Genomic DNA, 20,679 nt, shown 5'->3' on the forward strand with positions numbered 1-20,679 from the left:
ATTGATAGATGTTAAGATATGTTTATATATGTGATTCAGAAATGGTTCAAACAACCAAGAGATTTAGAAAGAGGCTAAATAAATAAAAGTAATGGATAAATTCCAGAAAAAAAATCTACTAAATAATTGATAGATGTTAAAATATAATTGAATTGATTATGAAAATATATTTTAACAATATCCCCTTTATACAGTTTGATGTGGAATAGGTTCCAGTTTAAATTGAGTTTAAATGAAAACACTTCTAAATTAGATGTGTGTTGGTCTGACAGGACTGTGGATCAATAAATCAGATTAAAAAGGTTGTTAACATAATCCATGATGTTGCAAATATGTTCTACAAATAAACTTGACAAAATATAATCTTTAAAATATTTTTTTTTTTTAATGATTTAAGGGATTACATTTCTTCTTTTTTTTCTGATATTGTAAAATCACTATAAATCCAGATTTATTTATTTTTTCATGTGGGTGCTGCTGCTGAATTTCGACAACGCGCTTTTAAAATGAGGCTAATTTCGGGGACGATAATGCGTTTTGGTTTGTCTCCTTCCCTCCCTCTCTCCCTCCCTCCCTCCGAGCCTCCCTCTCTCCCTCCACACAGCCTCCTCCCCCTCTGAACAAACGAGATGACCATCGCTGGATCATCCTGACGCCATCAGAGTCACACGGCGGATCAGTGAACGCAGCCAGGCCGGCAAACACCACTCAGCGCACGGAACAGGAACGGAAGCGCACGGAGGAGGCAGCGTTTCGGATTATCAACTTGCATCAGCTATGAACACCCACAACACTAAGTAAACGGAGCTCTCACAACACAAACGCGTCGAGGATGAACGGGACTGCAGCAGCGGCCACGGGATCGGCTTCCTGTCGTTTCGCCCACTATTTTGTTGTGTGTGGAGTGGACACGGAGACGGGCCTGGAGCCGGACGATGGAGCAGGTAGATGGCAAATAAACATGGAGGAAAACAAGACAAATACACAGCCGAGCACACGTTTCATGACATTTTTCATCACGTTAAACATTCACCAGTAAATATAGGCCCATTTGTGTTGGGGTGACAGCCATTTAAATGTGTTTTTTTTCTCCTCTCTGTCAGCGCTGTTGACAACATTATCTGAGAGCAGCTCATGCAGAATGGCCTATATTTGGCCCAAAAAATATGCCAACATTTATATAATAGCTATTTTGTCAGAATTTGTTGACATCCCTCAACATATGCAGATTAAATATCTATTTTTGGGGTTTAACACACAAACAAAAACACAGATTTCAAGAAAATTTAAATTTTCTTATGAATCTGAACCAAGTTTGATTAAATTGACATTTATTCTAATATTTGCCCATATTCTAGCATATTTTTGTGACCTGTGCTTTTTAAAAACACGTTACCGTTCTGTTCATTGTGTTTGCATCATATTTTCAGGACAGTATTGGGAGTCAATTGAGATAATTTTCTTTGTGGGTTTCTGCAAGTCATCCACTGCTCCACCTGGATCAGAGACTCGGCAGAGAAAAGGTTGAATAGAACGAGAACAACAGCATCCTTTTTCTGCTCGTTACAGCTGGAACACAGCTGGATCATCCAGGCAGTGGTTCAGGGTTAATGCAGGGCTGCTGTGTTGTGTGTGAACGAGCTCCCAGATTACATTGTTCTGCGAGTCACAAAGCAGTGATTAATCCATGTGACGGCTTCTAGGTCTCAAACACAGATGGACCTTTCTAAAACACTCCCTTTTCCTTGCCAACAGTCAAAGGCGTTGGTGGAGGTGAAAGGAAATGGATACCGTATTGTCTGTGGATTTGGGGGTTGCTACGGTGATGACAGCTGCCTTGCGTCAGGTGCTCGTGATGGTTTATTTGTGGGGTCTATAGCACTCCTAGAAATGGAGACAGCAGGTGGCCTTCTTCTACGCTGAGTTGTTGACACCGAGTTGAGGACAGATACAGTCAGGGGGCCCCTGTGTGGCATCTGCATGTGTGTGTGTGAGCAGCTGTCTTCGTGAGGAAACATACAGGTGTGCTGAATACCAATGCCTTGAATGTCACTTCCAGATTTGACTTGTGGAGCAGCAGACAATAGTCACACCCTGAATTCTCTATGTCTTCTTTGTCCATGTAGAGCAGCTCCTCAGGGGGAAACATGGCGACAAAACAGGCCGCTTTGTTTTCAATAAAGTCTGACAGGAAAACGGGACATAGGTTGAGCTGTGTATGATGTTGGGATGTATTAAAGCTCTGCTGCAGATTTTTCTGAGCATTAACAAACCAGTGGGCTCATGGCTACCTCCCTGCAGCGAGTGACACCACCACTGGCGAGTATATCTGAGCTCCACCAATCTGCTTATGTAACAGCAGGTCATCTCAGACCCACTGCAGCAGGGGGCTCTGCTCTTTTCAAGGGATTTTGGTCTCTGTGTGAATATGTTTTTCTCTTTACACTCATATTCAATATGTTGTAGGAAAGCAGGATATATTTATTCACTTTGTGCACCGGCTTTATTTGTGTTTAGATGAGGTTATACAGTGTCTCTTTTTGTGTGTAATTAGTGAATGCCCACCGAGAGACAATCTGCTCTTGTTGGCTTCTCAATAGATGCCACTGTGTTTTCTGCAGCCTAATCAAATTTCACATGACGTTGCCTGTTGGAATGTTGAATGGCCGAGGCTTCAGCGCCCGTCCAGGCCTGATGACAGTCACAGAGGGATGACATCAGGGGAGGGTGTGAACTCCCTGACCGAACAGAGCTGCTTTATAATGATTGCAGAGAGAGGTCTACGCCTTGTACTGATAGTCGTGCTGCTTGTGTGAAGAAAATACAGTTAAAGATATTTTTAGGAACTCAAGACTTGTATTCTGAGCTTGGCACCACGTCTGTGTCTCAGACTAAGATGAAAATACTAAATTTGTCATTTTCTTTGTGGTCTGTGATTCACCTTCAGTGGTTGGACAAATCTGTGATTCAATGGTGAAACGATTTAAACTGTTTGAGGCAGAAAGGAATAAATCCTCATCAGTCAGTGCCAGCGGACATTGGCTGTCATTTTAATCTCTTTCCACCTTTTATATCTGTCCTCATCTACTTGTGTAATGATGTGATGAATGGGACAGGGAGGGTAACTCAGTTGGTGAATGTGACAGATGTCCACCTTTATAGCTGTTCAGTCATTGCTGATGAAGTGTGCCTGTTTTAGGAACGGACGACCAACAGGGCAATAAATCTCTTGAGATGAATGTTGAAACTGTGGAATGAATATGAAACACCAAAAACACTGACAAGACTGACATTAAAGTAATTAGAGATGGGGACTTTTAATGTATTGAGGATTGTATGGATTTAAGTATTGCTCATTTAATTAAATCTTTTTTGTATAGTTGCAGATCACAACACAGGTTATCTCAGGGCACTTACACAGCAAATATTACAACATAACCTTACAGAGCAGAGAGAGAAAAGAACAGCATAGAGATACAGGAGACAATAAACAGTCAGTGGGGCCAGTAACTGCAAACCAGAGCCATGCAGCTCCAGGACCAGGGATACCCTCAAAATAGAAAGCACACGACTACACGAGTAAGGAGAACTGCATAGTGAGACAACAAACAAACCAGCACTAAACAAAATAGTAGTTAACCAAAGATAAACAAGTGATATTACTGAACAAATAACTTGCAAAAGAAAATACTATCAAAATGCAACCTAACTAAAGAAAACCTCTAAAGTAATCTAAATTCAAAACCAATAAATAAATATCATGAAAGCCAGCAAGCAAACTAATAAACAGCTACACGCATGTTGTGTATTGTGGGTATTTAAACATGTAAGAGGAAGGAACAGTAATTAAAGCCTAACTGAAACAGACATTTATGCCTTCATTAAAACACTAAAACAAACCTCCCTTCACCTCCTCGGTTCTGCATTTACATGGGTTTTAACTGGGTCAGCTGATGAAACCCAGGCTGACGCAACAAATGACAAGCACACAAGCTTTGTCTTGATGGCTATCTTCGAGGCCACGGCGGAAATGGATACCATGGCAACTCCATGTCCTTCTGCGAGGCTCGATTCAGCGCCGGCACCAATTTGTATCCTTACCAAAGAACATTGACCCCCCCCACCCTCTCGTCGCTGTGATCCATTAGCTTCTGTCTCCCACCTACCACTGTGTCTCAGATTCATTTGAAGTGGTTCTCCTTTCTCACGTTTGCCTGTGGTGCAGTTTCCTGTCTCGGGGTCCTGTGCGTCATCTCGTAGGCAGGTGAGGTGGATGTTCCCGAACACTGAGTGAGTGCGTCAGAGCTGGCAGCTGACAGAAGACTGAGTTTGGCACTCGCAGTTGATTTTGTTCTTTTAATGCAGTGATGTCGGTGGATGTCTCTGAGAATTCACCGCGAATTAGTGAAATGGGGAACAGAGACAAGAGCACTGTTCAAGGGCATCCCCTCAGAAAGTGGATAAATAATGGAAGTGCTTCATTCACTGAGTCGATTACGCACTCTGAATCATTTCTATTGCCTCTTTTTTTTCAGCTCTTCATCCTCTCACGAACAGCACTGTTACTGGGAGTAGAAGCTGACATGCATGTGTGCAGTGTGTCTGTAGGACCTGATAAGGAATTCATACAATAAGAGTTGCCTTTCAAATCTTCGAGAAGCAGAATATTTTCATCCCAAGCTCTCCCTGTAGGCATACAGAGTTTCCTACTGCAGTGTCAGAGATGACGGCTCTTCTACTCTATCTGTATGGCAATGAGTTGAGTTACATAAACCTCGGAAGGGTTTTTCCTCGTTGCTGCAGAATGGTTCTCACTGTCGACAACTTTTCTTTTACTCCGTGTCAGACAAGGTTGTCCTGTCCGTGCATTTTCATAAATCAAAGCTGCTGTCATATTGTGCTGTCCAGTCTTCTGTCCCTTCAGTCTCATTATGAATTCTGACTCGGCTCTAGTCAAGGTCAAATATCCCTCTGCATGAACTCACTCTGTCTGTCTGTGTCTGTGTCTGACTTTCAGGTGAGGCCTTTGAGCAGAGCCCCATTCGACGCTCCTTCAAGTCAAAGCTTCTGGTGCACTACCCTGAGAACACAGACAGGAACCCCTTCAACAAGGATGCTGTCAACATGGTGAGATGTTGGATGACACATAAATTCACAGAAGCTGAATGATCAGATGTATTTGTAGGCCAAATGTGAAAGTGACCAATAGAAGAAACACAATTAACTGTGATTAAGTGTATTAGGAGCCATGTGTATAGTCTTTTTTTGAGGGGGGCTAAATTTGCATATTTTTACTTTTACTTGTGGAAAAACAGTTCGGGATGATGGCTTGAAAACATCAGACAGAATTGAATTAATGTGAATGTCTCGCCTCTATTTTTCTTGCATATTGAAATTGGTTGTAAACAGTGTCCCAACAAACACAGCAGTATTTAAGGTTGTTTTGCATCATAACTTTGACTCATGAAATTATTGGAAAATACACCACTCTTTTTTTTTTTTTTTTACTTTTTTTGCCGTTATCCCCCAAAAAATCTAACATCTTACAGTTATGTTCCTTGTTCAGCATCTCAATTTATTTGTTTTACTGCAAAATTCGACTAAGTATTACTGTCTACCAAACATCTCACTAATTCACAGGATTCTACCCTCACACTATGCATGATATGCTCATACACCCAAGTTAGAAACCCCCAATAACAAACAATACTAGAGTGTGCAGTATCTCACTGGGGTTATCAAGTGGGCACGAAACAGTGTTTCGTCATGTTAGGCCCATGACACCTCGGGAAAGCTCAAAGCAGCCCTAGTGTCCCAGGACTACTCCCCTCAACACTCACACCCACCACCCCTGCTCTACCTGTTAAACATCTAATATGACTTGTGCCTACATACTTTGGCAATGTTATCTTTGATTAAAGCCACAAGATTATACCCGCTACACATGACTACCAAAACCACTCTTTCTCCATTAAATTCAGAGTCTACCCTGCTCGTGTGACTTGTGCCGATGTACATAATTCACTTTATATTTAACAGTTATATTTCTGTCAGAAATATTTCCTTTACCTCTCAGAAAATTGGTAAGATTTGCACTGAATACATTTTTAGAACAATATCAAGCTAAGCTGAGCACAGGGATCGAGAATTTTCTATATAATTTGTTGTTTAGCCCTTTTCCTGATGGAGTAGGGCTGAGAAAATCCTGTTTATCAGTTATTGAGGTCAGTATTAATAATTGTATAAATTGATACTTTATTCTAAAATGTCTTTTATGTTTTCTCCTCCCTTTCTTATTCTTCTTGCTTCACCACTTTCTCTTCAGCTCTGTATGCCGAGAGGTCTGTCCTTCCGCACGCAGGCGGACCGACTTGATCCTCAGTTTCACTCATTTACGATCGCCTTTGAGGACGGCTCGCGTTCCTACGGCTTCGTTCGCACCTTCTACGAGGAGGTGACCAGCCCTCAGATCATTACTGCCATGCAGACACTGTATCAGATGCACCATGTGGAGCACCACTCCTCTTCATCGGCCTCCTCTCCCTCCTCCTCATCTTCCTCCGCTTCCTCGCCCTCCACCTCCAGCATGGACTCACTTGTGAGCAGCTTGGATGAGTCAGACGGTGACTCTCTGGCCGGCGTGTCTGGCTGCCTCGGCTGTGCAGGCTCCTTCGATCCAACACGTGACACCCTGTATGTGTCCAAAGCCCTCTGCCTCGTCACACCGCTCCCTTTTCTTCAAGCTTCACGACAGTTTCTGGCTCAGCTGCACCAGGCTGTGACATCACAGACAGCTCCACCCCTCCCCCTGGAGAGCTACATCCATAACATCCTGTATGAGGTGCCCTTGCCTCCACCTGGAAGGTCTCTGAGGTTCCACGGGGTGCAGGGGCCCATCGTGTGTCAGAGACCCGGGCCCGGTGAGCTTCCTCTGGGGGAGTATCTTCTTGGAGAGGCGTTCTCCCTGCTGGGTGTGGACAATATGGTGAAACTACTCACCTGTGCACTTCTGGAGACACAAGTCCTGCTGTACTCTCAAGGTAAGGACATAATTAAGTTACTAATATTATAGATTTTTTTTTTTTACGTATCACAGCAGGACAAGAAAAGTTGAAAATTAAATGTTGGCTAAATTCCATTTAGCTGCTCCTGTTACTGTGCGTGCTGCTTCACTGTATCACTCTCCTATGGCTCATGGAGACACCTTACTGGAACAGAGCAATTGTTAATATCAGTGACACCAGTCAATATCAATATCAACACATCCGTCTCTGATTAAACACAACACAATTAAAATCAGAATTCGCTCAATACCAGGAAGATATTTCTAAACATTATTCAGTGATTTATTATAACTTAAGAGCACACAAATTTGAATAGCTTATAAAATGACACCTTAAACTCTGAATCTATTGCTGTGTTCCAAATGGTGTAGTCACATACTTAAACTCACTATTTTGATTTTGTAAGTGCATTCCCACTGTCAAGTATGGAAACATATAGTCCATTATAAGTACCTGTCTGGTGACCTCGAAACGATTCAAAAATTGATTGTTAAATGCTGGACACTTTTTGCACTCAACGGTCATCATCTTGGCTATGTAGCGGAAATGGAGGGACCACTGACTTAAAATATTTTCAAACAGCGGTTGTGATACTGCTGTTGGACAGAAGCCATCAGTGTGTTTATTGTGTGCGTTAAACAGAGGACAAAAAATAAGTGAATTTCTGGGTAAAAAAAATAAAAGACAGCACATATGTTGGCAGGTGATACATTCAAATGCTAGTTATTTACAGAATGGCAGTGTGCGATTTGAGACAACACTACCCCGTTTAAATGAAATATATGTGTGGACTAAAGGAAGTACATACTTTGTAACATAGCCTGATAGTTGCACATAAATCGAAGTAGCTGTTATTTTATATTAAAATATAACACTAATAAAATGACCTACAAATATTTTTTGTGATGACTTAATACAGACAGTTCCACCCACAGAACATGGCATGAAACCAATTTCTTTTTTTTCTTTTTTTTACAGTTTACACTAAGTTTGAAATACTTGAGTAACATCATGATGGATGGGTTTTGTAGTTAAACACTGGAGGGGAACTTTGACAGTGTAGCTTAATGATGTAGTGTGGATGAGGCCTCTTTGGTCATTAATTGTGCCATGCTCTGTAGCATGTAAACAAGAATGTTAATGAAATAACCTATAAAAATAAAATTTAAAAAAAAAAATCCTTTTGATGGCTTAATTAAAATACAGCTGTGATTGCTTGAAAATGGGGTCTTCCCTGGGTGCTCTAAGGTGATTCATTTATGCTAATATCCCGTCTCTCTCTCTCTCTCTCTCGCTCACTCGCATCTCTTCAGACTACCAGCGTTTGATGACGGTGGCAGAGGGCATTACCACGCTGCTATTCCCGTTCCAGTGGCAGCACATCTACCTGCCCATCGTTTCCACACCGCTGCATCACCTCCTGGATGCTCCTGTGCCGTTCCTGATAGGCATCCAGCGCAGAGACGGAGCTCAGCGATCCTCCCTCCACCTGCCACACGAGGTACAGCTCTTCACAAAGCACTAGTGTAAATGCATTTGTAGTTTCATGTGTGAACACACCAGTCAGAATAACAGGAGGCAGACATATAAGTGAACATTCAAATAAAGGGAAGAAAGAGACCAAAAATGTTTTTGTTAAACTGAAACATTCTTTCAGCCATTTGCTGATCCGCTCTCTGCTGCATGCAGTTCGCCCTCTGCCTCCGGCCTGTCCAACTGGGACAATACATTCCCTCAAAGCTGCCCTCACCCCCTCCCTTCAAATCCGATTTTGCATCGGAGGTCACTTAATGCTGCATGAATATCTCACTGAATCCTCTTTGAAGTCGCTCTGCCCCAGAAAAAGAGGCAGCAGTGAGACAGCTTCGGGGGGGATGAAAGAAAAAACGCAGAGCTTGACAAATCCAGAATAATGGGGCTTGGTGAATAATTTATGAGCATTAGAGATCACCACTTATTTCCTGAGCTGTGCAATTTGAAGGAAGTGGGAAATATTACTATTATATGTGTAGGATTGTTTGGGATTCATAAGTGGCTCTACTTAATATTTGTATACAGTAAAACCCAGACCATGTGTTGTTTTATGTCTGCTGATCCACAGAAGAATCAGGAAACAGAGGGTAAATTAATATGTTTGCGTAATTAGCATTGGTGTTATTTAATCTGCTACATTCGCTCCTCTCCTAATTTTCTTCTTTGGATCAAAGAAATTATGAAAAGACACAAAGTTGGAGGATGAAACTATAAGAGTCTGCTCCACAGTACTTCTCCAAACTTCCCTTGAGGCTGTAAGCTGACTGCCTGAGGTCGCTGCTGAAGGTTGTGCGGCTGCTGACTGCTGCGCTCCGCTGCTGCTTACAGAGGCATTTTTAAAAAATCAGTGCCTATCTTCCACACACTATTCTGGACTTCATTGCTCAGCAGCTTTATGGGCAGAGTTTTTGCACAGGTTTCTTATTGTTGATGGAGCCTGATATCGCAGGTTTCCACCGAGTCTCCTGTTGCACTGATAACAGTAACCTCTACAAGCTAATATCCTGCAAGGGCTTATCATGCTGGAACACCAAGAATCTATTAATATAGTGTAAATCTTCATCTCTGAGCCTAATTGGACGGAAAAGCTCCGTCCTTTATCTACGTGAGATAAATAAGAGTCTGTACTTTGTGAGAAGTTGAACCTATTATGATTATCTGACAGAGGAGCCAATTGAAAAGTGTTTTAAAGTAATTATTTTAACTCTGGTTTGTCTCGTACTCCAATGCAGGCCAACCTGTGCTTTGTGGACATTGACAACCACTGTGTCGACGCCCCCGAGGACCTTCCCCTGTTTCCAGATCAGACTGAGCTAATCCAGGAACTGAGTGAGGTGCTTTTGCATTTTGGGATCCCACCGCAGGGAGGAGTGATCACTAAGCCCACCACCACCACTTCCTCCTCCTCCTCCTCCTCCCCTCGCCTGAGCAGCTTAGTGCTGGAGGATCTGATGGAGGACAGACGGAACGGGAACCTCGGAGGAGAGGAGCTGGCGGTGCTGGAAAGGCTGCAGGCTCTGGCAAGGAGGTGTGGAGGCAGAAAAATGTCAGATGGAGGGAAGACACTGGGACACGTGTTTGAGGAGGAGGAGGAGGAACTGAAGGCTGCGAAGCTGAATATTCAGCTGAGGGAGGTGTTTGCTGTTCGTTTTGCTGCCATGTTTGGCAGGTATGAGGACTTTGTCATCCACAGCGCTCTGGATTTGGACTCTTGGCTGAGCAATCGAGAGGGGACGCTCAGTTTTGACAAGGTACTTCAGGAGATGACTGACTGACAGATCTAATGAAACTAATGCATTTATATTTATTATTCCCAAATAAGTTACACTAATATGTCTTGATGGTTTTCAATGTTTCAGGGTTCCTTCCTCTCAGTTCAGCCACCCACGCACTTGCACTTCTTGTCCCGGTTCATGGAGACATCCATATTTTCTTCTTTTGTGGATGGGAAAGTTATCTCTCGCTGGGCAGACAGGGAGCCTCTGCAGCAGCTGTTCGACAGCCGTCTGGAGCGGGAAAGACTGTGCGACACAGGCGACGAGGACTCCCGCACCAGTCCCTACAGGAAATGCACCGTGCTGTTTGAGTCAGGTACTGTGAGGATGGAATAAATTGATATGATGCACATGATTTTGCAAGATAAGTTAGGAAAAAATACTGTACTTCTACAACAAGGAACACGCACAACGCATAAACCCGGCTCATTTGTTATTGTCTTAATATGACCTGGCATCATTTCCATAGATTTTCATGTAAATTTGACAGTGAAGATAATATGCAGAGATAAGTGATGAGTTCCTGTACGTGTGGTGCTTCTAGAGGCAGGCAATGACATAGTTTATCTACAACTGAAAGGACTTCATTGTCATTTTAATAAATACATTCATAACCATTATATAGCCTCTTTTGTTTTGTTGAGGTTATTTCACCTCTTTTTTCAGCAACACAATATTATGTAGTGAGAAAAGAAATGTCACTGGCCTGAGCTGACTGATGTGATTGAACTGCCATATTTTGCAGAGGGAATCAGTAAATCTGTCATCACTGTCTGCCTGTCTGTTTGGGTTTACATGTAGCATATGTTGCTCGGCCTTTCTGCTCCCACTATTTCCTCTCTCTTTTGTAATAAAGCCTCGAGGATTTTGCTTAAACCCTGCTTAAAGAGACTCCTGTACCAGAACATTCGTAGAAACATTTCTTCAACAGAATTTAAAACCAAATAACCTGATTAATAACTGATACACAAAAGTGATTGGATAGAATCTGATCGGAGAAGAAAGAGAGGCAGAATAAGGTCATGAAAGAGGGTGAACTAAAGGATGTTTTGGGAGGATGAGCATTATATAAGCAGAGGACAGGGCTCTCTGTCCCGGGAAAACTGCTTCAAACCTTTTACTTTGAAGTTGTGCCCGCTGCTCACATCTCAGCCTGTCTGTGTCATTGTTCACATTCAGCCTCATTGACGTTTCTTTTCTGTCTTACCATCAGTCACATTGTCTTTTTTTTGTGGAATACTGTGACTCACATATGTCCTTGCAGTCAAACAAGAGGTGACATGTAACATCAGTCAGAAGTCGTTCCTGGAAATGTCTTCTTTTTTTTTTTTTTATCCCCTTCGTGAGTCATTTTATCTGCAGTGGATACCTCTGTTGGAACCATTGTGTCTGCGTTTGTCTCCACAGCTCAGACTGTTGAGCGCAGGCTGCTGAAGACCGACCACACAGCCATACATCCCCACCTGCTGGACATGAGGATCGGCCAGGGTCGTCACCATCCAGGCTACTTCCCGAAGCTGCAGGCGGACGTGCTCGCACAGGCACAGAACACCAACAAGTGAGATTTATTTTCTGCTGTTAGTCAATGAGAAAAAATCCAAACAGGGATTTCCAACCACAAGTACCGGGACGTAGAGCCCAGTGGGTAGCTCCATTCCATATATTTTTGGGGGAAAACAAACATCCTGATATCACTCACTTTTTTTGCAATTTAGTTTTAATAACCATTGAAATAGTGGATTTGATTGATATAGCTGTCTAAAATTAACTTTATTGCCCAACATGCAAGAGATTTAAATACACAAACACAGTCATACGTACTTTTAACTTGTGAATTTGGTTTTGCTGTGTCATCTGGGTGAACAGGTGGTCCTGTCGCGTCACACCATCACGCAGGTCTGAACCCAAGAGATCCACAGTCACTGATCACTCAGGAGTGGACAATGAGCCAAGACAGGTGCCTTTACATGCTCAGAAACACACACGGATAAACACACCGGTTTCAAGAGGCTTTTGTTGGATTAATTACTTTTTGTTTATTCAACAGAAACACACGTTCATGAGGAGGACCCTCCGCCACTCTAAACTTCTGGACCAGTCGCCTCAAGCAGTCACTCAGACTCACCGGGAGTTTGTCGATGGGCTGCTGAGCGAGTGTCGACTGAAGGTGAGAGCTGAGTGAAGCACCGGCGCCATTGATTATTTTAATATCGCCGTTCGAGGTTAACGCTATAAAACATTGTCTTTATTTTTAGACCAAACGGATGTTGATGGAGAGGATGGGGAAGGAGAGTGTGGAACTGGGTCAGGGAGAGGCCAACATCACAGGCCTGCAGGAGAACACACTCATCCATGGTCTATGTGATCTGCTGGAGAGAACCTGGGGCCACGGTCTGCAGATGAAACAGGTCAGACATGTGATTTGTCTAATCAGCTCAGATGACCTGCAAACACTGTATGTCTCTGTGTAAGGAGATGACCTTTAAAAACGTCTGGAACTGTGTGCAAATAATTTACATCATACATGTGAACATGAAGAGATGACCGTATGAGAGGCTGGATACTGACAAGTGTGTTTATTGTGAACAGGGGAAGTCAGCTCTTTGGTCCCATCTGCTTCACTACCAGGCTGCCCAGGGGAAGATGGAGGCACCAACTGAGTCTCCAGGTCAGAGATCGACCCATCTGTTTTGTTTTTCTTGTGTAAATCAGTGAGTTAAGAGTCGACTGATCGTCTGTGTTTAACTCTGTTCAGGATCTAACTGTTCGGACCAGAGAACACTTGATGACGGCGTTTTGCCCCTGAGAGGATCATTAATACAGGACATGAGGTAAGATGAACAAAGACACTTTGACATTGGAAACAGTGGTAAAGTTTTACACAGGAGTGAGGTTGCTAATCATAATCATAACATCTAGCCATAGCTGTAGGTATCATGTTTTAAGGTCATCTTTCCATCTGTTTATCTCAATAAATATTTAAACAACCCTTCCATGGACGTCCCAAGGATGGTTTGATTTTGGAGGTCAAAGGTCAAGGTCACTGAGACTTCCTGTCTGTCCCATTCTTATGAACTCTGCAGGAAACTTCTTCAAATGTGGGCACAAATGTTTACTTGGACTCAAGAGTAACCTAATTAACATTTGAAGTGTTATTGTAATGTTATACGAAAAAACAGAACATTGGAACTTGTTTCTGTCATTGCTCACGCCAGCCTTTCTGTTGTTCTTCCAGGTTCATCCAAACCATGAGCGAGAGTCTATCTGAAGTGGGTCAGGCCCGAGCCTGGATCCATCTGGCTCTGGAGAAGAAAATGCTTTCCCAACACCTCAAAGAGCTGCTTACAAACCAGGAGCTGCTCAGGTCAGAACTCACTGATCATTAAGATGTTGACAAGCAGACACAAAGACTAGTATTTTTTTAATTTTATTTTATTTGTGGTATGTCTGACAGACTTTTTGTTGTTTCGTGGTCCCCTCACAGGCAGCTCTATAAACCTCATGCATTCCTGCTCTGCGAGGAAGAAAGGGAACAGTTTTTGTTCCACCTGCTGTCTCTCAACACTGTGGACTACCTCTGTTTTACACGCGTCTTCACCTCCATCTGTAAGTCTTGTTTAAACTTTAACAACAGAATTTACTGGCAGTTTTATGGCTTTCAAGGACACTAGAAGGCACCGAAGGTTTTCTTTGGGTTGTGTTTGTGTTTTACAACACCCAGCTGGCCTTATTAACATGGATTACATCCAGCATCATTTGAGTTCACACAGACCGTCGAGAGCTCAAAAACAAGCCACATTTAATTTGCTCCAATGCTGTGAAAACATTTTCAGTGTTGTGAAAAGTGTTGGACAATAAGAGTGAAGGAACAGACATGAATGGATATAACTCTGCTACTGTGTCTTTATAGGTATTCCATACCGTGTTATTATAATACCCATGAAGAAGCTGAGCATTGCCATGGCAACAGTCAATCCTTGGGTGTGTGTGTCAGGAGAACTGGGTGATTCAGGGGTTAGACAGATCCCAAAGAATACACAAGAAATTTATTTCCAGGTTTGTATTCTCCCCTCCGCAGTGTGGCCATCATGCGTATAAAAAACCCATATGCCACTTGTCATAGACACGTGCAGAGCTTCTCTTACTGTGTTTGTTCTTCGTTTCAGTGCAAGAACATGGGCAGGCTGAGCACTCTGCAGCTCGGACAGGAGAACTCTGGCCTGCTGGCCAAGTGTCTGATTGACTGTGTGATGGTGTACAATGAGATCACTGGACACACCTACAAGTAAGATTCACCCTCTGACCTCCTCTCATCAGTAAAAGCTGACCGTGTCGTCACAGCTCAGCAGCTAATGTATAATAATTTGGTAAAGGGCAAAATGAGATAAATTAGGTTAAATAAACACTAATAAGAAAGTTGCCTCATCCCACGAAAATAACATAAAGCTGACAGAAAATGTGTAGATACCTTTTCTTGATCATTGTTTCAGAACTTGTTTCACCACAGGACCCCAATTATTTTTCCATTTTGAGCCACCAAAATTTACTTCACAAAACATATTGCAGTCATACATAATGTCTTCATGTACTTTTAAAATTTGAAATAATCAAAAGCTAAAAAGGCTAAAAATCTAATGAAATAAAAAGATAGACTTAACTTAAACAAAATGCTTTTAAAACAAGTTTAAACTGATGACGCACAACTGTATAAAATCTAAAATTAAGAGTCTGACTTTTTTAAACCTGACCTTGTTTACAAAAGCTCAAATGAGAGCTAAGTACTGATGTAATGACGTTAGTTTTGATCGTTTATGTCATGACAGCTGGTAGCAATACACTGCGTTATAGGAAAACGTATTACCTTCAAAATAAAAGCAGAAATTCTTTAAACTACAAAGAAAAGATGCATACATCCACAACCCACTCATAATGACTTACTTTTAAATCGAGACCAACTGAGAACCAGAAATCTAGCGCATACAGCAGATCCCTTTTACTTTAAAACAAATCTTTGACTGTGTGAAATTGTTGTCGGTAATGACTGAAAACATGCAAAGCCCCCAGCATCTCTTAAAGGTATATAGAAAAATTAACTATGTACTCTACACCAGCTGATCAGAACAGAAGGCTCACACTTACTCCATGTCCTTGTACAATAAATCATGTTTTTTTTTTTTATGTTGAATATAATAAATCTGCATGTTTCTTTTCAGGTTCCCTTGCGGCCGATGGCTGGGGAAAGGCGTGGGTGATGGTAGCTTGGAACGAGTTCTCATTGGTCAGCTGGTGTCACCTGGTGTGGAGGAGGATGCTGGAAGGTGGACAGGGACGCCTCCAGAGCTGGCCTCTCCTTCTCAGAGTGTGCGGACAGTGCTGGGATCGCTTGGCAGCCGAAGCAGTACGTGCTCACAAAGAACACATTCTTTTATATAATGGCTGACCTACTTGTTGGCAAGCTCATTACAATAACAGATTCTGCTCCTGTATCACCTCTTTCCTTTTGTTCATCATTACCTATCCTCATGTTTCTATTCGTAACTCCTCTTCATTTGTCTTCCCAGGAATGCTGTCTGTTGAAGTACAAGAGGACATGAGGGAGGCGGCGAATAACCTTGTTAAACATTTCCACAAACCTGAACAAGAGGTGCGTGATTGTAACAGCGTGTCCACTCGATTCAGCAACTACATTCATTAAACTTGTTGACTCACTGAGCTGAAAGGGTGACAAAATGGTTAATGCACACAAGAGTATCTTTGCAGCGACTGTCAACCTCCTGCATGTTATTTTTATGTCTGACATGGTTCAGTACTCAGGCCTCTCAGCATGAGCCTCATTTGTTTCTCTTCTGTATCAGCTGAGCCTCTCTCATCTCGACTGCAAGTTAAGAGCGCTGAAGGGACTTTATGCATCACTTTGGTTTTATTGTAATGGGCTTTCCATTCATTTTAATAACAGCTCTTCAGTACACAGACTTTAATGTAAAAGCGTATATGTTCTCTTCTGTTCATTTTAATAGATAAAAGAAGAGCCTTTTAACATTAAAACCATTTGTTCAGAAAATTGCAGTTCCTTCTGCCGCACACGAGCGGATTTACTGATTGTAAGATGAACCTCTTGCTCACAGTGACTCTGTTAACACTCTGTTCCCTTTTCTGCCATCCCAGAAGGGAAACCTGACAGTCTTGTTATGTGGTGAAGGAGGGCTGGTGCTTTCCTTAGAGAATTTCCTCCTCCATGGGTTCAAATCCAACCGTCTTTTCCAGAGGAGTGTGTTTGTTTGGGACTTTGTGGGTAAGTACTGAGAGTTAAGGAAGTGATGATGTGTGTTTCCTGTCTCCATCTAGTGGTGGTCAGAATGAATTTACATCTCAAGTTGTATGCGACAAAGCCTGATTGATGTGATTTGTTAACAACCAGTGTTACACCTTCCATCTCCAGAGTTTTCTCTTGTCTAGATATTGATAAATTATAAACCAAAAGTCCCACCGACTCTGTCCCATAGAGAAAGCAGTGGTTTCCATGGAGACAGCTGATCAGATGGGCGACCTGCACGGATCGACACTGACAAAGGGTCCACCCTGCGACTCGCTGTGCCACTACGCCAATGCTATAAATGCTTCACCCCGAAACATCGGCAAAGAGGGCAAGTTCCAGCTGTTCGTCTGCCTCGGAATCAGGTGACCTGACATTTTAAAAAGACAGTTTCAAAAGTGATAGATTCATATAGTGACGTTCACAAGACAAAAAACAAACAAAAAAAAAAAAAATTCCCCTAAACAGCTCAGCAAAAAAGGAAAAATTTCAAGTAATCTTGGGAGAGGAAATTCCAACCAAACATCCCTCTTCCTCAGATGGTCAAAGGTGTAAAACACGGTTACTGAAAACAAAAGCAATCATAACTGGACAGAGACACATTTACTGAACCCAAAGTTATAAATCTAAGACATAGAATTATGATCTATATTAAAAGCAGAAATAGAGATATAATTCTAAAAAATTCTACTCATTAAAATCTCAGATTTTATTGTGTTATAGATGATAAAGTTTTTCTCAAACTGAACCAATTACATAAGAAAGAGTTCAGGGAGGCAAACTGTCAGCATTCATCTTCCAAAGGTTGCTCTCAACATGCAGAAAAATCTGTCATATTGTTATCAGTAAACTTAATATAAGTCATAAAAACTTTAGTTACACCAACTGCTGCAGTCAAAAAAAGCTCTGCTCAGTGGTGGCTGTATGTCTTTATCACCTTAAAAGTAATTTACAAACATAGCAAAGGGTCTGAAATAGCCATTTTTAAAATGTATTCAGATAGTTAAATCAGACGACAACATCGTATCAAAAATCCCTGTTTTATCTGGTCTCTGCAAAACTGCAGTCAGAATCAGTGCGGTTTAAAAATTATTGTAGCTGTCTGAAACTGAAAAACACCTTTGTTTTTATTAATACCAAAATCAGACCTTGTAATTATTTAACCAATTATCATGATAAGACAGTGATTGGCCTCTGTGGTTCAACATGTAGAAATGTGCACTGTCAGGTCTAATCATTAAGTTATCACATATTGTCTGTTTTTCTGTCCTTTTCTATTTCTTTTCATTTATTCTGTCAAATAAAACAGGCTGAGTTAAAACAGTAAGAAGAAGTTATCAATATATAAGGGATGTATTGTGCCTAATTCCTATTATATGGTTGTTTAAATATTGTTAGTGTTTCTGTGGTTTGGACTGAACTGGAATTAACTGAAAATCCAGTTTAATCAACACTGATAACATTTTAGCTTCCTGCTATAAGAAGAAGTTCACTGCACTAGTTCTGCCTTGTAACCAGCTCACTCACCTTTAGTTCAATACTAAACTTCACCAGGTATTTATGACACCATTACTGACCATCAGCGGTTTCTTTTGGCAGGGACCGGCTTCTCTCCCAGTGGCTCCCCCTGCTGGCAGAGTGTCCCCTGACAGCTCGGACATACGAGGATGGAGCTCTGCTGCGGGACCGTGCCGCTGTACTCTCCCTTTCTCGCATCCTGCACACACTAAATGAGTTCAGCATCACCCTGGAGACAGCACTGGTTAAAGGGGTTGACCTCTGACCCTGACAAGTCCCTGCTCTGTACCTTTTAGCAGATATGCTGTTGAGTTAAAACGTTCATCTTTCCATCTGTGCGGAACGAAGGAGGAACATTCAGACACTTGCAAAACGTGACTTCATCATCAAAACAGCCAGTGGACCAGATGAAGTCATTGGCAACCCAAGCACCAAACATATTGCCTTGTTCACTGATGTAAATGTCTTATATACAGTATTTGCTTCAGGAATTAGTCCTATGCTTGATTACACTGTGAAATTCTGTTTCCCAAGCAGAAATAGAGTCATTGATCAACTCATACCTTCAGTAGATATTTTCCCTGCACATGTCATTTATTGCACCTGACCCCGGGACAACTATAACTGTCCTACTACTGCTGTATTGCTTGCACTTAAATTTTAAACTAAGCACATGCATGGCCAGAATCTGTTTCATGTCTTTAAGTGTTGTGATCTAAAAAAATCAGGACTCAGGCCTTATTATTATTATTATTATTATTATTAACATTTTTCTTGCTTCATTCATTGGATATCTAAGTAAATATACTCCAGAAAAATAATGTTCCCACTCTAAGATGTTATATTATTATGCTCTTGTTATACTGTGAAATGTCTGGCCTGTTTCTCATTGTTTATTTCAGTTTGGGGTCACATGTTATGCAGAGTTGCGCTCATGAAATCCTCAGTTGGTAAAACACTGGAACCAAACTGGTGTCCTAGTTGTGTCAGTTCAAATAGTGTTTGTCATTTTGTCAGAAAGCCCCTCCCCCTGCCCCACCCCCACCCCCACCTGCTCTCATTGTAAATATTTTGCTTCATCAGATGGAATTGGTCCATCCATCCATCCCATTTGAACTGTTCCCATTTGTTATTATGGTGTAATGAATTTGTGGCATATTTTCCAGTATAAAGGCATCTTGTTTGTGTCTGTGTAGAACAATAGCTTCCACTGCGGACACACTTTCTTATGTGGATGATAGTCCTGCTGTTTGTTTCCAAACTGTCCAATTGTCTTTGCAAACGTCAGACAATGAATACAGCACAGGTTCTTAAAAACGCTAGGTATTATGTTGATGTCGCATTTAATTTAACAGTTGAAGAGTTATGAAAATGCTGTCTCCTGCACTATCCTGCAAGCACTATGTAACCCGCAATGACCAAGCCTCCATTATAATTTAAATACAGATTAGAGAAAGCAATAATTAATTGTTATTTATGAAGTGTGCTATCAAAGATTAAAGATAATATTGACATAAGTGACATGTCTGGGTATTGTTTGTTTACCTCAAATCTGTGATTAGATTTCTTTTGTGCACGATAAAAAGCCCTTGACTTCACACTTACTACATAGGACAAATTAATCTGATGTTTATAAAGAATTGGAATCGTATACTTTGTCAAACGCAACCTTGAACAACCAGAGCAGTGTGTTAGGCCAAAAAACATAATAAGAACATTTTGAGGATGGTGCTGATAGTGCTGGCAGGATTTTGGAATCACAGCAGTACATCATATGAAAACAGCCTCATTTAAGGGATGACCTGCAGAAAATTTACAGTATGTGCCCTGGAATGTAATTCAATTAAATAACACTGAAGTAAAATCTGCTTTTGTGACTCTTGTAATACTCAATATTATTAAGTGTCGGGGAGCATTTTTTTAGGCAAAACTTGGAGGTGTCTTTAAACAGGTTATGGTTCTTTATACAAAAGCACAGAGAATAATTATTAGAGTGCTACTTTGTCAATTTATCTGTCATTTAACCGGTAGTAACTCGGGTTATCCACCCCTTTGCTTGAAGTTTACCCAAATTTTTTATTTTAGTATATCCCATAACGGCGCAGACAGCAGTCTATATATTTTTTAATGATCAAACTGATGTGAGAGAGGACGACGGGCTGGCTGTTGCTGCTGCCAACACAAGGGGTTGTTCGCCCTAAACTGACCACTGGATGGAGACCAATTTTCACCCACCTTTTATTTACCACTAATCTGGTCTGTAGTCACGCAATTGAAATCAACAAAGCCCATCTCCGTGCTAGACGCCGAGCCTCCTAAAAACCGTAGGGCCTCCAGACGGGCCATCTGGCGTTCTGTAGTAAACCGACAGGCCCCGCCCCCTTTGCTGACATTCTCCAATGTGCCATAGCAACCGGGGCCGAGCCCCCTGTTCCCGCGCAATGTTCCCATCCTTATAAGGCCAGTAGAATGCAGA

The 20,679-nt window shown here is 41.8% G+C and overlaps 1 protein-coding gene across 1 annotated transcript; it reads left to right on the forward strand.

Annotated features, from left to right (window-relative positions):
* The first annotated feature begins 614 nt into the window (after nucleotides 1–614).
* On the forward strand, nucleotides 615–19,720 carry LOC138206583 (DENN domain-containing protein 5B-like). The gene is made up of 21 exons (XM_069163393.1): nucleotides 615–944; nucleotides 5,018–5,127; nucleotides 6,326–7,040; nucleotides 8,378–8,565; nucleotides 9,830–10,348; nucleotides 10,457–10,688; nucleotides 11,780–11,930; nucleotides 12,239–12,329; nucleotides 12,420–12,539; nucleotides 12,628–12,780; nucleotides 12,962–13,040; nucleotides 13,128–13,203; nucleotides 13,608–13,736; nucleotides 13,857–13,978; nucleotides 14,283–14,428; nucleotides 14,539–14,657; nucleotides 15,586–15,770; nucleotides 15,934–16,016; nucleotides 16,538–16,664; nucleotides 16,876–17,050; nucleotides 18,285–19,720. Exons 1-21 carry the CDS (start codon nucleotides 833–835, stop codon nucleotides 18,466–18,468), a joined length of 3,816 nt encoding a protein of 1,271 aa, XP_069019494.1. The 5' UTR covers nucleotides 615–832; the 3' UTR covers nucleotides 18,469–19,720.
* Nucleotides 19,721–20,679: the final 959 nt, after the last annotated feature.

Source organism: Embiotoca jacksoni, unplaced genomic scaffold (assembly GCF_022577435.1).
Source record: "Embiotoca jacksoni isolate LCO1_2020_lvr unplaced genomic scaffold, fEmbJac1.0.p SCAF_3, whole genome shotgun sequence".
NCBI classification, from domain to species: domain Eukaryota; kingdom Metazoa; phylum Chordata; class Actinopteri; family Embiotocidae; genus Embiotoca; species Embiotoca jacksoni.